Source organism: Cygnus atratus, chromosome 5 (genome assembly GCF_013377495.2).
Source record: "Cygnus atratus isolate AKBS03 ecotype Queensland, Australia chromosome 5, CAtr_DNAZoo_HiC_assembly, whole genome shotgun sequence".
Classification (NCBI taxonomy): Eukaryota; Metazoa; Chordata; class Aves; order Anseriformes; family Anatidae; genus Cygnus; species Cygnus atratus.
In genome coordinates this window covers 47,032,822-47,048,343 of record NC_066366.1, presented here as the reverse complement: position 1 = coordinate 47,048,343, position 15,522 = coordinate 47,032,822, and the positions used below count along the sequence as shown (strand labels likewise).

At 36.0% G+C, this 15,522-nt stretch overlaps 1 protein-coding gene across 2 annotated transcripts in view; it reads left to right on the top strand.

The window, feature by feature from the left end:
- GALC (galactosylceramidase) overlaps window positions 1-15,522 on the top strand; it is a 40,105-nt gene that overhangs the window by 2,470 nt on the left and 22,113 nt on the right. The window contains exons 3-7 of one of the 2 annotated variants that reach the window (XM_035539297.2): window positions 696-759; window positions 1,802-1,915; window positions 4,892-5,031; window positions 7,329-7,367; window positions 12,584-12,711. In XM_035539297.2, coding sequence (XP_035395190.1) covers window positions 696-759; window positions 1,802-1,915; window positions 4,892-5,031; window positions 7,329-7,367; window positions 12,584-12,711 — 485 coding nt within the window. The remainder of the gene's footprint in view (window positions 1-695; window positions 760-1,801; window positions 1,916-4,891; window positions 5,032-7,328; window positions 7,368-12,583; window positions 12,712-15,522) is intronic. The other variant, XM_035539296.2, reaches the window with a different exon arrangement.

The following is a 15,522-nucleotide window of genomic DNA, read 5'->3' as shown; positions in this document are numbered from 1 at the left end:
CAGCTCCATTAGTGCTTATTAATATAATGATTAGTTCTAAGTTCTGGCTTGAGTAACTCTTAAAACCACCAATGGCTGAATGAACATACTAGGAATAGGATGACTTATGTGCTTAAATTCTGTATTCTGTCTACTAGTCAGAGGCAAGGGAAACAGGATAGTGGACCAAGTGGCCAGTTGTTTTCCAGTATGGCAACTTTCCTTTTCTTGTGCTTTCCGTCTGTAGGTTATTTCTGACCCAAATGTATGCTCTTTCACATAAGGAGTGTAATCCTTTAAACCAATGAACAAATTAATTACAAGGATAACAGCTCTGATTGTTTGATTTTTAAAAGGAAATAACAAACTTGACTTCTAATACCATTAAAAATACTGTTGTGTTCCTTATGTAGCTCATTCTGCATTAAGAACTCTTCAATATTTTCTTTAACATAATCAATTTAAAATCTACAGAGAGGGGGGAAGTGTCATTAACTGTGCAAAAGTCAGTGAAACTGGCTAAAGATAAATTTTTATTTATCTTTACCAGTTTCCTTTGGAAGCAGAATTTCTTGTAATCTCACATTGCACCTGATATGGGTGTTTAAAAATAATAAAAAAGTATTGAATTTCCAGCATCCTCAAAACTGTGCACTTATTTGTTTCACAGTTCTTTTCAATAGTCTGACTTCTCTCTTTCTTTCTCTTTTTCCTAGCCAAATTTTGGTGCCTCTTTGCATATCCTCAAAGTAGAGATCGGAGGTGATGGCCAATCAACAGGTATGGATTTTGCAGGGTTTAACTTTTCATTGCAACGTGCTGTTAGAAACATGTCCTGCATGCTGCACTTCAGTTAAAAAATGCAGATATGTTATGTAGTTCTACTGAAGTTGCACAAAAATATCAGAAACAATGCCAACTTGTAGAAGAGAAATTTACATGAAATTCTCAATATAATGGTTAATAGGTTGCATTCTAGACCAAGTAAGTTCTTTTTCCTTCCACAATTAGGGAAGCTTTCTGAATTGCAGAGCATTTCTCAAACACTAGTTTTGCAATACAAACGCTGTAAAACTTTTCTAGGGCTAGGTAATATGTGTCTTAAAAACATGAAAATGCAAAGACAGCTGATCAGAAGCAGTTATGTTTCTTTGGTTTCATGAGCTGCAACGTTTCACTGGGGTGTCCTTGTCTGACTGACATTACACACTTTTTTTTTGCCTGGCCACAATTGCAGGTGAAAAAGTCTTGGTGCAATTTGTCTAGTTTATTATATTTACATATAGGAGAAATGGAGTAATACATGTTTATTAACTGTTTGTTATTGAAAACTAAGAGAGTAACTAAATTACAGTTCATAATGTTTTTTCTTTCCCTCTCCCTCTTATATGTCAGCATTCAGACATAACCTGCTGATTATACTTTCTACCATGTTTTTTCCTTCTAACCTGTAACATTTGCAGTAGTTAAGACCAAGATGATAATGCTAAATCTATATTTAGGATTATACCTGTGAATATAAAATGCTCAATAGTTAACCAGATTCTGATGCAAAAAAAAGAGGGCATAATCTTTTTTAAAAAAGAAAAACACCAAACAAATGGAAATTTGTTAAGTTAATACCCTAAGAATGAAGGGTGGCAAGTCTTGCATGTTCCCTTCCACTACTCATTTTGCTTTGAAGCAAAACAAAGAATGTGTGAACCGTATTAGAGTTATGTGCCTGCATACTGTGGCAGTGAGCAATACAGAGAACTTCATAATGTGTGACAGCTTATGACACAGAAGATAATTGTGAACTACCTGTCTCTTTCCTTCCTAGATGGTACTGAGCCCTCCCATATGCACTATGAAAATGATGAGAACTACTTCCGGGGCTACGAATGGTGGCTGATGAAAGAAGCTAAAAAGAGGAACCCCCAAATTAAACTGATTGGTAAATTGTTTCATGCTTTAGGATTTATATGCTTTTTTTCTAACTAACATATCTGGTCCTTAATTAGCATAGTTATTTTAATGGACAAATGTTTTTATGTTGCAGTAGGCAAGGTAGAGAATCTCTAGTGTTTGGTAATCTTGCATTGATATTTCCCTTAAACATACTATTTTGCTTTGCTATAGTAGAATAACATTCTGAGCAGTGAATCACTAATAATTTGCTTGCATGAAGTGACATTAATGCTTAGATGTTATCACAGTGATGAATATAAATGATTTATTCTGAGGGGTGAATTTTTGTATAATAAATAGAGTAAAAAATTGGGAGGAATAAAGTAAATTTACAGAAAGTATGGATCTGTAAATCTTCCATGCACCAAGTTCAATTATATGTCCTTATTACAAACCTATCACCTTCCCTCCCCATTACAGTGCTTTCTGTCTTTTGGTTTATTTCTTACATACAGAGTTGAGCTGTAAGAAGACTTGACTGTTTTCTCTGTTTTGATCATTGGTTGTGTATGTGCTGTGACAGTATGAATGTGTAACCCTAGATTTTACATGAAACACTTTACAGAATGTATTTCACGTGAAAGGATGGAAGAAGTTTTTTTTATTCTGCAAAAACAGTTTCAAAAATGAACCTTGATATAAATAATTTGATTTTGTAGTGAGGTGCCAGATGGCATGTGTGTACTTCCTGAAACTGGAAGTAATCTTTCTTACTAATCACGATAGATCTTGATTCTGAAACAGAAAAGTCAGCATGTATCTCTTGGTGCTGTTTTGAGCAAATATTTTTGTTTTTGTGAAACTGTTAGCACAGAACTAGTTATGTACTAAATGCTGGGCTCTTCCATGTGCAAAGGCCACCAGTATTCCCTGATAAATTCTAAAATTAGCTGATGGACCTGGCGTTTTAAGGTATTTGCATTTCTCTTAAATTTTTGAAATGGTGAAATTGACCTTGATATTGAATACAGGTGCCTTTTGCTATTAATAATGCCTTCATGTAATATGTGATTGCTTCCATTTTGTATGTGGTTGCAGAACATATTGTTATAATTGGTACCTTTGTAAGAGCAAAACAGAAATCAGCAGTCTCTGCAGGGCAGAGAAACCTCATAATTCAAACAAAATACACTGCATCATTTGATTGTACACTTCTGTCTAAATCAGTCTATCTTCGTTTTAGTCTGAATAATTATTCATGTGCAGTATAGCAACCAGACAAGGAAATAAATGTGGCTTGTGACTTGTTCCTGTTTTTTCATGTAGTTTACTTGATTATGTGTTGTACTCTTATAACAAAGTGCCAATATGTATGATAATTTGCAAAGTCTTTTATGACTAAGTCATGCAAGAGACAAGTTCCCTCCAAAATAAGTTATAACAAATGCGCACATCTGTAAGTAGTAAAAATATTTTAAAAGTAACCGTTATAGTATTTCAGGAGCTTTATTTCCAGGAACTTGAAAGGTTGTCAGTGATGTTTGTGTTCTTTCCCTGTGATAATTCTGGTCATATAATTTATCAATATATGCTAACTTCCTGCTTTTAGAGTATCTTCCTCTTTGTATCACCAGACAGACATCCTTTCTCTGTAGTCTGTGTTATTCCAGTTTCAACAACAGGATTATTTAATCATCTGGTGTTTTTTTGATTTGATATTGCTTCAAATTTCAGTCAGCAAAATTTAAAAGGTCTTTTCAGATAAGAAAGTTGTACTTTCTCCTACAAAAGAAGTGGAACCAAAACATAAAGGTTACTTTAAGTACCTGCAAGCCTCCAAAAATATGACAGTTTTGCTGGCACCAGCTGTTGTATGCTACCAGCTTATGTGTCTAATTACCTGTTGTTCAGGCATCAAATTTTGCCTTATTCATCCCTAAGGCATGATTCACTACAGGATTTGCCAGTCAGGTTCTCTTAGACAAGCACTGTGGTAAACGGTAAGGTTACCATCTATGACAGATTATTAATAACTTGCCTTTTCCCTCAAATCAAGTGCTCAGTAAAGGGAAGAGGATATGCCTTTGAATTTGCCTGTGATGTCTTATACAGAGTCAGCTGAAAATGTAGGAGGGTCTGGTGAGGTTAATTTGTTGTTCTTACTTACCACCAGATCTAGAAAGCTGCTGACACTTGGAAGTGCTTTTTCATGATCCTATTCTTTGTTCCTCTGTTACGATCAGATCATCACTTGTTCTGGAATTCATACTCAGGAGCTTAACAATTTTTGGTGTTTAGTATTGATCCTTGTCTATAATTTCGTGAACTGTTAACCCAAAGTCTTTGGAATGTTAAACCTGTTAGAACTAATGTTATACAGAGCGTATACACATATACAGAAATATTGTATGTAGTCAATTGCTCTCTAGTAATCATAGAATAGTTTGTTTTGGAAGGGACCTTAAATGTCATCAAATTACAACACCCTGCTGTGGGCAGGGGCACCTTCCACTAGATCAGGTTCCCTAAGGCTCCATCCAATCTGTCCTTGAACACTTCTAGGGATTGAGCATCCACAACTTCTCTGGGCAACCTGTCCCAGTGCCTCACCACCCCCTGAGTAAAGAATTTCTTCCTTATATCTAATCTAAATCTCCCCTCTTTTAGTTTAAAGGCATTCCCCCCTGTTCCATCATTGCACTCCTTGATAAAGAGTCATTCTTGATCTTTCCTGTAGAGTTCCTTACGGTACTGGAAGGGACGGGTTCCTAGCTTTAAAAAAAAAAAAAAAAAAAGTACACATATATATATAAAAACTATGATCAAAACCATTAATAATGCAGCATATCCTGTTGTAAAAGGAGTAATGTTTTATTGTCTTCTTTGAAACTATGTGAATCTGAAGGGCATATCTGCTTCTTTGATTTAGGTAGAACAAATTACAGCTTGCTCTTGAATCTTACTTAAGTGGGTTGTCTATGTTACTCAGTATCTTATTCATTTGTTTTTATTCTCTCTTCAGGATTACCCTGGACTTTTCCAGCATGGATAGGGAAAGGTGAAAACTGGCCCTATGACTATCCACATGTCACTGCTTACTATATTATTTCTTGGATATTAGGAGCTAAACAGTATCATGATCTGGACATTGACTATATTGGGGTCAGTAAAGCACAATTTCCAGTATATTTTATCTATCTTCATTCCTAACATTTTTGTTCTTGTCTCTTTGTTGATTACTGGGTGAAAGAGGGATGAGAAATTGTAGTTGCAGTTTTGGCTTTTTCTGTTGCAGTGAGAAAGGCAGAAGTTATGCTAGTTTACAGTCTTTCTGCAATACTGGCCAATAATGCTGAAACAGTATAAAATGGCTAGATTCCTGCCTTCCCGATTCTAGAATGAAATTACCAGAGAATTTGAGGATTTTGAAACCTGTTTGAAACTTGGTCTTGTAATTTCCTGCCTTGCTTGCTCTGCCTGGGTTTCAGAGGTAACCGGCTAACAAAAAACATTAAGTTAAGACTTGGAGATTGTGAGTCAGCTAACACGGCTTCTTGGCATACAATATGGTTACTATTGTGCTGAAGGGCAACCCTCTACAACTTTTTCCATTTTTGCTTCCATTATTTAGAGTAGGTTAAGGTGCACATGTTACAGTATACTGCTCAATTTTGTTACGGAGCAATAAATGGAAGTGGTGAGTGAATGTCTGAGAAAAATGTAGTTTGGAGATGAGAGGGAAAAGCCCACAATCTGGAAAAACACTTCAAATTCATTATTTGACAGAGATTCAACACTCTCTTTTTTTTCTTCTGCCTAAGAAAATGTCTGGATGGGATTCCTTTAAAAGCACTACACTTATTGAAGCACTTATTCTGGGCTTCTAAGTGTTTTGATATGAGAGTTGTTTAACTGCAGGAAAGTTGAAAATCACTTCAGCAGTCCAGAATGAAACTCTTACAGTTATGGTTCCCATCCCTCTAGAAAAGCCTGACCTTTCTGCTGTAATGTGGGAAGGTATGTATGATGTATACCGCTTCTGGAATGTGTCCGCTTTGATGTTGCTGGCTGATTTCATCTGTGTCAGTCTTGCACTTTGAGTAGCACAGTGATGCTTCAGAAATTGGATTTGGGGGGGTGGGGTGGGACATACCTTCTACTCTAAAAGCACACCAAGGTGAAAATTTAAAACCAGGTAAGTTCTGCATATTAGGTATTTGAATAATGTCTGGCTGCTGTACTGTTACTTGACATTGCAATTGGCCTTCTGGGTTCTATACCTCTAAGGAAGAGGAAGTTCTGCTTCAATGAGCGTTGTGCTGGCAGTTGATATTGTCTACTTTCTTTGTGGGAATTATGTGAAATACAGGAAAGGAGTGAGGTCTGTGAAGGCTCAGAAACTGTAAGTAATTTTTTTGTAACTTCAGAAATCAGCTGATCATATTAGCACTTGTGTAAGGATCTATCCTTCTGGTGGTTTTTGTCCTATAAAGAAACAAGCCTGCAAGTCTTCCTGAATCTTTTCGTCTATACGGAGTTTTCAGTAGGCAGAAGATGTGCATTGTGAGGAATTGCCTAGAACCAGCCAACAAGAAACACTGGGCTCTTGGCACATTTGAGTGGCAGGCTACTCACTACGCTCATAATCAGACAGACATCTTCCGGTTGGATGAAACTGTCAGTTTGTAAATAGCTGGGTGACCTTCACCTACAGGGGCACACTTAAGACCTTTAGTGGTGAATGTGAGTCATAGTGCTCATGTTGCAGGTCAGGAAAAGTAAGAAAGTTTTTGACTTGGCATTTTGTTGTCCCTGATATTTGGTAGAAAGGAACGCCTCTGTTCCTGCTGTTGAATTTTGGGCCGTGTTTAGCTTAAACACCCTTTCCATAAAATATGGCAACCCAGAGCAATCTAAATCATATTGTTTTATGTGTCTTTACTTAAACTATACTGTGTTTCTCTTGTATTCAACTATGGATGTAGTCCTGTGTAAATTATAAAGAATTCAAAGTGTCACGGAATAATGTCCTGAAACTGTAGGCAATCATTCAATGAAGCAGTCATTTTATCTCTCCATATTTGTGTATGGCAACAAGGGCCAGTTCTGTATGACCATGCCTTGAAGCCGCAATGTTTTTTTCTAGAGGAGTTCTAACAAACTGTAGGCCCATAATGCTAATAATGTGTAACGTGGCAAACCATTGTAGAGTTCCCACAGCATTAGAGCAAGAATGCAGGCAGTAGGTCCAAGAGTTAGATAAAACAAGCAGCTGTTTGGAACTTTCATATCAGCCCTCCAGGGCAGAACTCTATAACAAAACCAATCAGAACACTTTCTTCTAGGAAACTAAAATTGTGGAGTTCATTAATGATTGTGTAATCTCATATATACATAAATAAAATCTTTCGTTATCTGTCCTGACTTCTCTAAACGGCTTTTTACTTCTTGCTTTATAGATATGGAATGAAAGGGCATTTAATAGCAAATATATCAAGGTATGTATTTTTTTTTTCCTTCTCTGAAGTGAAATGTGCTTCTGAAGTTTGTCTTTATCATATGTACATGATTAGCTTTGCTGACTTTGCCTAGAAAAGGGACATTAATCCTGCAACTGCTTCACTTACTAAACCCTTTCATGTAGTAGTAGCAGACAATGCTAATGGAATCAGTTCTTTAAATTTTTTTTTCTTCTGAAACTTTCATTTTGAACTTTGTGTGTCAGTGTATGGTAAATATGTGGAACGTTTTAACGGAAGCTCCAGTTGAATCATACAAATTTGTTTTTTTACTGTCTTAAACATAGCTATAAAATAAGTCGCAGATCTACAGTTACTTAAAAATTCTCTAGTGAAGTTCAAGTGGATATCATATCCTTAGATTATTATTATTATAAAACTGCAAGTTCTTATATTTTCTGATCTACTTTTTTCATAATGTAAAGTCTCTATTGTAACTATGCAAAAGTCAATGCCTTATGTTTGAAATGAATTGGAGAGAGACGGTATTTCACATAACTGACACTGAGGTATCACTAAGCTATCACTGCTCCCCTCCCCACACACCCTTCTCTGGAAGCTTGCTTCTATTTGAGTTATGTTGAAGTAGAAACTTAAGTATAAGCTTCTGCTATATTCACTTCCTTTTGCTGCTTCAAGGCTAAGAAGCAATTGCATTACCACTTTTTAAAAGCAAATGAGTTGAACTTAGTGTGTAGAAAATTGCCAATTTTTCTTGCAGAACACAGCAGAGATTGGATCCCATCTGCTTAATTATTCTATTAGTGGCTATTAGAAAAGTTACAGTTCTTACAGTTTGTGTGCACTGGATGAGGTTAGTCATGTCATTTGACCTTGACAATTTCTGTCATTATTTCATTCACTGATTAGTTTTAGTAGAATAGTACAAGAAATGGTGTATAACAGTCAAACATGATATTGCATTAAGACGGGGAAAAAAAAGCATACCCTTTAATAAGGCTGGCATATAAAATTCTGCCTATTCCTAAAAACTGGGTATTCTCCTATAAAACCGTTTTTCCTTCCTATTGTATAAGTAGATGAGTAGCGTTAGATCTATTTCCTATGATTTGTAAGCTGCTTTGAGTGAGGGAGGTCAGGAAGCACTGGCAGAAAACTCTACTGGCATTATACCTGGTACAGACAAAGAGAAACACCTTATCCATTTTTATAGGTTTCTTGTTAACAGATATGTTAATAAACTGTGTATCGTAAACTGATTTACCTGTTTCACTGCCAGCACAGCAACTTAGTTTCCAAGACTCATCACAACTTAGACCAACTTCTGCTAGTTATGCTTCATTTTGCAACTAATTGTATTAAAGTGATTTTGTAGCAGCCTGTGAAAGTTAGTCTAGACCATTAGTTCCTTTTGGACACAGAGGTTTGGCACTAGTTTTATTGACATGCAAAATCCATGCCAGAGAAAATGCAAAAGCACTAAAGTGTGATGTAGAACATCTTGGTACCTGTGCCAAGTTGTCTTGTTTCTTCATGCATGTCTAGTAGCAAAACTCTTGTGGATTTTGTTAGTGAAGCTGCTTAAATCCCTGTCCAAACTTGTTCGGTGGGTATGTTTAGAATCCTTTTAAAATATGTAATCTTGATGTGTGTTTAGTACAAGCCATAGGCTTTTTTTTTTTAATGTAGGAGAAGTGTTTGTAGAGCTGTCTCTATAACAAAACAAACAAACCAAAACAACAACAGAATGCAGAAACTAGAAGTTCTCTGCCTTATTTAGTGTCAAGGAATTTGGGTGCTGGGATTTTCTTTTTTTGAAAGAGGTTCTTCACTGATCAGGTATAGGCTAAAGGAAAAATCTGAGGATACTAGTAGTCTCCTAAAGGATAATTACAATCGTAGGTAACTTTCGCTGGTAGGAAGCAGGGGGAGATGCGTGTGCCTGGGCTGTTTAAGTAGAAATCTGACTTTGGTCAGTACCTATATTATAAAAGCAAAACCACACAGAACTGGAAGCACTTGCTTACAGTCTGGAATAAGGCAATGCAAATAGGATAGAAGATAGAGTAATGTGCTTTTTGAGCTGCAAGCTTTATTTGTTCACTACCTAGGTGATATGTTGCTAGTAAAGTCGATGAAACAAGCTTTTGTAAAAATAATCACTGGAGGGAAGGCAGATCTTATTATAAATACTCATTTTATTTTACCACATCACTGGTTGAAACAGGTTCTTTTTTGCTCAGTCCTCTGCAGCGTCACCTGGATGCTTTCTAATCTGTTTGCATTGGCTTCCAGATTTGAGAAGAATGTGGAGAACAAACTCTAGAGCAGAGGCATTCTACATGTTAGCTTTTTAATACTATTGGGACAACTTTTGGCTTCTAGAGCTATATTTTTAAAGTTTGATCCTAAAATCACCAAAACATTCATTGAAAAGTATCAGTGTTCACCCCATTAATTGATATAATGCTTTACTTAACACCTGTCTTATCATTCGTTCTCTTACTCTGTGCTGCCATGTGGCATCTATTCTATAATCAATGATTCTGTTTGCAGTCAGCCATTTTAAAAAGACTTACTAAAATGTGCAGCAAACATATTCTATAATGACAAATACATGACATAGATCAGCTTAAATTCTTGGTTATTTTGCTAAACTTTTACCTGTATGAAATTATTTTAGTTGCTTCATCCACTAAGGCTCCAGTTGTTTCTTACGATGTAGAAGAAACAACAGAGAGAGTAGCAATGATTCTGTGGCTTGTAAATTCTTCCAATTCTTCCAATTGTATTTTTAAATACTGTCATCTTAAATTGACCCTAAAATTTAATAAGTATCTTTATACAAATGTCTGTACTGGGATTTGGGGTGGCTGGAATGACACCATTCTGCGTATGTTATTGTGGAGTACACTGTGTGTCTACAGTTCTGTGTCCTTGGTACTTATTTTTTCACATGGACGTTCTGCAACATTTCTAGTCGTTTTGTTCTGCTGAGCTATCTTTATGATTAAGCAGTTTTTCTGAATGTCTAACCTACTAAATCTTGCTGTATGTCCATTGGGTGTTATCTTTTGTCTTAATTCCATCTGCTCCAGAGGGCTGCTAATGTCCTTCCTATTTCAGAGACCACTTAGGTCTTTGAATATTGTCATGTCTTCCCTCAGTCTATTTTCTAGGTTAAACAGCACTGGTCATGACAAACTTCATTGTAAGTCATATTTTGTTAAGTCTTATCTGTCATCTCTGCTGTGGAATAGGTGGAAAGAATCCAAATCTAGAAATGCACAGTTCAGAAACAAATACAACTTTCCTTTTCCCTTGCAGTACGCTGACACTGTTTCTCCTTTGGTGAACCACCATCATCCTCAGAACCATTTCACCAGACTTTGTTTACTTTGTGGTATACAGCAGTTATTGGTGCAGCTTGTTGTACTAAATCAAAGTCATTTATGAGTGAATAATTTTTGGACTATTCTAATTTGTCAAATTCCTCCTTGCTTTGGATCCTGCACAAATTTAAGGGATGTACTTTGTCCATGAAGTATTTAATAAAAATAATTATATCTATGGAAGTTCTTTCTCAATCCCAATTCAGAAATCTTTGCAGTCTCATCCTGTTCTGTTCCTTACTGCAAGTGGATAGATTGCTGTTACTTTTATTTTCTAGTAGTTCTCATACTTGTAGTACATTGTTTTAATTCTAGACATTAGTTAGGAAAGTATTGTGGGAAACATCTTCAAATGCCTCAGTTCCTTAAGATTTTTTGTTAGTTAACTAATCTCTAAAAATGTTTTCTTTTCAGAAGTGTCATTTTTGGCTACCTGTGCATCTTCTCCAATCTCTTTACCCCAATTGAGTCAAACATGTATATAGATTTTGAAAGTGCTGTTATCATTGAACTGGCAATATCTTCTCTTCTAGTCAGGTGCTTAGTATTGTACAATACTTGGGGCTAGAAATGGAAAATCTGCAGTCACGTGTAGAAGAAGGTATCTGACAAATATTGGGGAGTAGACCTTGAGATCTAACGTTTTGCAGTGTTTTAGGTTGGCAAAATGACCTAGGCTTGTCTTCAGTTTTCTGAAATGTTTAGTGTGTTTTCCTCTGATCTCTTCTGGTTACTGAAGAATTCTGAAAACCATCACACTGATGGCTATCAGGAACAAAATCTAAATAGGTAAAACTTCTCTAATGTGTTCACTCTTTAATCTGTGCCAAGTTTGTAAGAGGAAGACTGGGTGCAGCCTGATGATTAAGTTGGTACAATGTTGTAGCATCCATCTAACCTCATTGTGGCTTTTGCTGTTATGAAAAAACATGTACCAAACTAATGCTTATTAAAAACAAAACAAAATCAGTTGTAGAATGATATTGTTTAAATAGTGGAAAAGATTTTTTTTGCGAATGGCTTCTGACAGCATCTGATCTTAAAATTGTCAGGGATACTCAATAAAACATTTCATGCTAAAAGTTTCAAATTACAGTGACTTTACTGTAAATATTCCTACTATTACGAATTTTTAGTAAGTTTTATGCTTTGAAAGCTTCAAGAACAGAACTTCATTGCTTGTCTTCTTGCTGAAAGGTTATTAACAAGTTTAGTATCCTTTAGATCTAGGCTTGCTTGTCACCATCACATGAACTTTGCTTTGGGTCCTTGTCTTGACTGCATGTCAAGACAGAAATGCTCTCTATTTGCCTTCATGTTGGTGGAGGTATATTATAAGAAATTATAGAATCTAAGGATTCATGCCTACTGATCTTCAAATGATTTGGAAAAATCTTCCTTATGTATGCATGCATACAGCACGTATTACATAATCCCTGTGTATCTAAGATTGAAGAAAGTATTTTAGGCTGTGGACTGATGTCCTTTCCCAGATGTAGTTGCAGGTCGAAGCCACTGGAAAAAAAATAAATATATATTTTTAAGTTGAGCATTGAGTTTAAAAACATGTTTATAATACCAGCCTATTTTTTGTGTGGCTATCTGATTGTCAGAGATAACCCTTCAGTGTTAAAAATACTTAACATAACTTTATTGTGGTTGTGATTGTGGCTCCCTTATGAGAAGTGAAAACTTGTCTTCAGAGCAAGATTGGTAACAGATGCTTCTTCCGCTGACTGCTCCTTTAGTTTTTACATTGTTTACAGTCTTAAACAGTCTTAAATTTTCGTGTTGCATGTGTGATGAAAGGCTGCACTTTAAGTGGTGTTATCTGTTACTAAGGTACTTCGACAGTCTTTGGACAGACTGGGTCTAAGGAACATTGGCATCATCGCTGCGGATGGAGACTGGAACATTTCAAAGGAGATGGTAGTTGATCCCTATCTTAATGATGCTGTTCAGGTAGTCGGGTAAGTGTGGGAGAAGGGAGGAATGTTACACGTTACTTATCACTTAATTTCTTTAAAATCTTCACCTCCATTTTGAGAAGTCATGTAGTCATTTCATACTTCCTAGTCATTCCGAGTTTTGAAATCATCATGTACAGTGGTGACTGACTACTCTTTCCTGTTTCTCTCCCAGCTTTCAATTTAGTGCACGTCTAAGTTGATCTTGTAATTCTTCCATCATTTGTTTCAAATATTGAGTTAGGAGCTAGATCTTAAGCTTCTTACCTTGTCACTAGCAAATGACAGGAGACTGCTAGCTAATCTCCAAGTGCATCTTCAAAGTCAGAAAAAACTTTGGGATGGAATTCTGGGTCTGGAATCCGTTTTAATTTCAGATGAGCTTGAACTTTCACCATGGCACTTCTTACCATTGCAGCATTCCCTATTATAGACCCTTTGCTTATGATTTTTCTGATCACGTTGAAAGGGTAGAAGACTACTTATTGCTTTCATCTGGTAACATCCGAAGTTTATTTTTATATCTATACAACCTATCCAAATTTCAGCAGGTAGTAGTGCCCACTGTTGCAGTTCTGACAAATGGCAACTTGATTATTTGTCTGCACACTTGCTCCCTAATACACTTTCTTTCTACCTTGCTTTTTATCAACTGGCTTGATACTCATTTTGCTGCTCTTGCTTTCTTGCTTACTTTGATTTCTCAAAACTATTAGATTTTTCAAAGCTATAGCATGTTTACAGTGGTAATCAACTCTACATGTATAAATTGTTCACTTGTGTTGCATTTATCTTGCTTACCTCTGTTATTAGCCTTACTGTGATAAGAACGTTCTTGTGTTCTGTAACATACTGTTTGTGCTCATTTATATGTAAGGATCTGTGATATAGTCATAATTGTTTAAACTGATGTATGGTGCGAAGGTTACAGCAAGACAGTTAAGCAGGGATTTCGTAAAGAAACAGCTTTTGTGTGTGCTGAGCTTCTAAATGCTGATCACCTGGAAGTAGCTTCCAGAGAAATAGCAATTATAATGCTAGCATTGTATAACTAACTTGGTTCCAAAAAGAAAATAAAAACTGTATGTGTTTATTTCTGGCTTGCCTAGAATAACCAAGACTTGAACCTCAGCAAGTTCACATTGCATTAGGATATATTCTAGTTATGATTTCCATGCTAATGAAATGCACTTTAAGATTAATGTTCTTATTTGTGCAGGCTTTTCTTGAACATGATACATGTTTTTCCCCAACTCCCCCACCCCACTGACCAGAACGAAGAGTTAGAGGAATATTTTCAGTAGTGCTATCTATTAAGAAATTCAGTTATATACACAGGCAACAAAACAAGAACACCACGCGTTTTTCAGCCAGTACTGACTTTAAGGCACCAACTACCAAGCAGTTCTTGCTGACCTAGAAAAAGATAAGAGTAGTTACACATCTGTCCTTCAAGTTCATAAACTTGGTAAAAGTACACTGTATCTGTATGTCTTGTAGATATCTCTGTCTAGTTGCTTGCAAAATCTGCTATTTAATCTGTTTTCCTGAGTAGTATTAGATTCTTTTCTCTGAAGTCCTTTCCTGTACGTTGTTCTGTAATCTCTTTGCAAGCAAAGTCTTGGTGACTTTGTCTTACATTTCCTCTATTTTGAAATGGAAATTTTGGAATTAAAGTTATATTGTTTGTTTAGAAATTATTGGAATGATTGCTTTGGCATCCATCCACAAAAAGTATTTGATATTTACCTTTCTTTGTTTTTCCTTTTGTGTTTTTTCCTTTCTTTTTTTGCATCAGGTAATTTTTTAATCTGATTGCACAGTTCCCTGCTTAAAATACCATTTGTAAACTAAGGTATATTGACAGTAGGGTTTTGCTCTTTTTTTTCCCCCTTCATATTTGTGTCAGTGTGTTTCAATTTCATTGGTGGAAGGAGGGGTCTTAGTGAACGTACTGCTTGCCATTATTTCATACAAATGAAGTGCTGCAGTTGCCATTGAAAAACAGGTGTTACTTTAGAAGAAGGAAAAAAGCCTTTATTTGTTCCTAAATCAAATAACTTACTTGGTACTCGTAAAGTGCTTGGAAGTAGAAGAAAATTGTAATTTAGCTAGCTCGAGTCTTAAACTGTGTTATGCTTCCTTATTTTGTTTGCAATACTGCCTTCACTACTGTCTTCCTACGTTATTTTGATCAGTGCTTTTTCTGTGTTTGTGTAGTATATCTTCCTACTACTCTTCTCCCAGGATGTATTACTCAGTGTCTGTAGTCACTGCACCAAGCCTGTCTGAATTTAAGAAGCGATTGGACTGTGCACTTAGTCACATTGTCTAAACTTTTGGGTAGACCTGTGCGGTGCCAGGAGTTGGACTTGATGATCCTTATGGGTCCCTTCCAACTCGGGATATTCTATGATTTTATGATTCTACGTATGGCTTGGTACCAGCTCTTCTGTGTTAGATGTGGATTTGGTTTGCAGAGTTTAACAAAGCCTGGCTTTTTGGCAAGATCTTTCTTAAAGGCTTATATTCTGTTATGCAATTAGACTTGAATATATTACAAATATTTTTTTCTGATGTTTATTTAGAAGTCAACAAAGTGAAAATGTTTCTCTGTAGTTCTCATCGATTTTTAGTTATCTTTGCCTTGTAAGTCATTAATGGACAGCGATTGTTGGGTGGTTTTAGAAAAAAAAAATCTCCCTTCAGGTCAGTTTGTTTGCCAGACAGAACAAATATTTTTAGTTGATGTATCATGAGCGTTTTCTAATATAGTGATCAAATAGCAGAAATGATTGCTGCTGTTTCAATTTT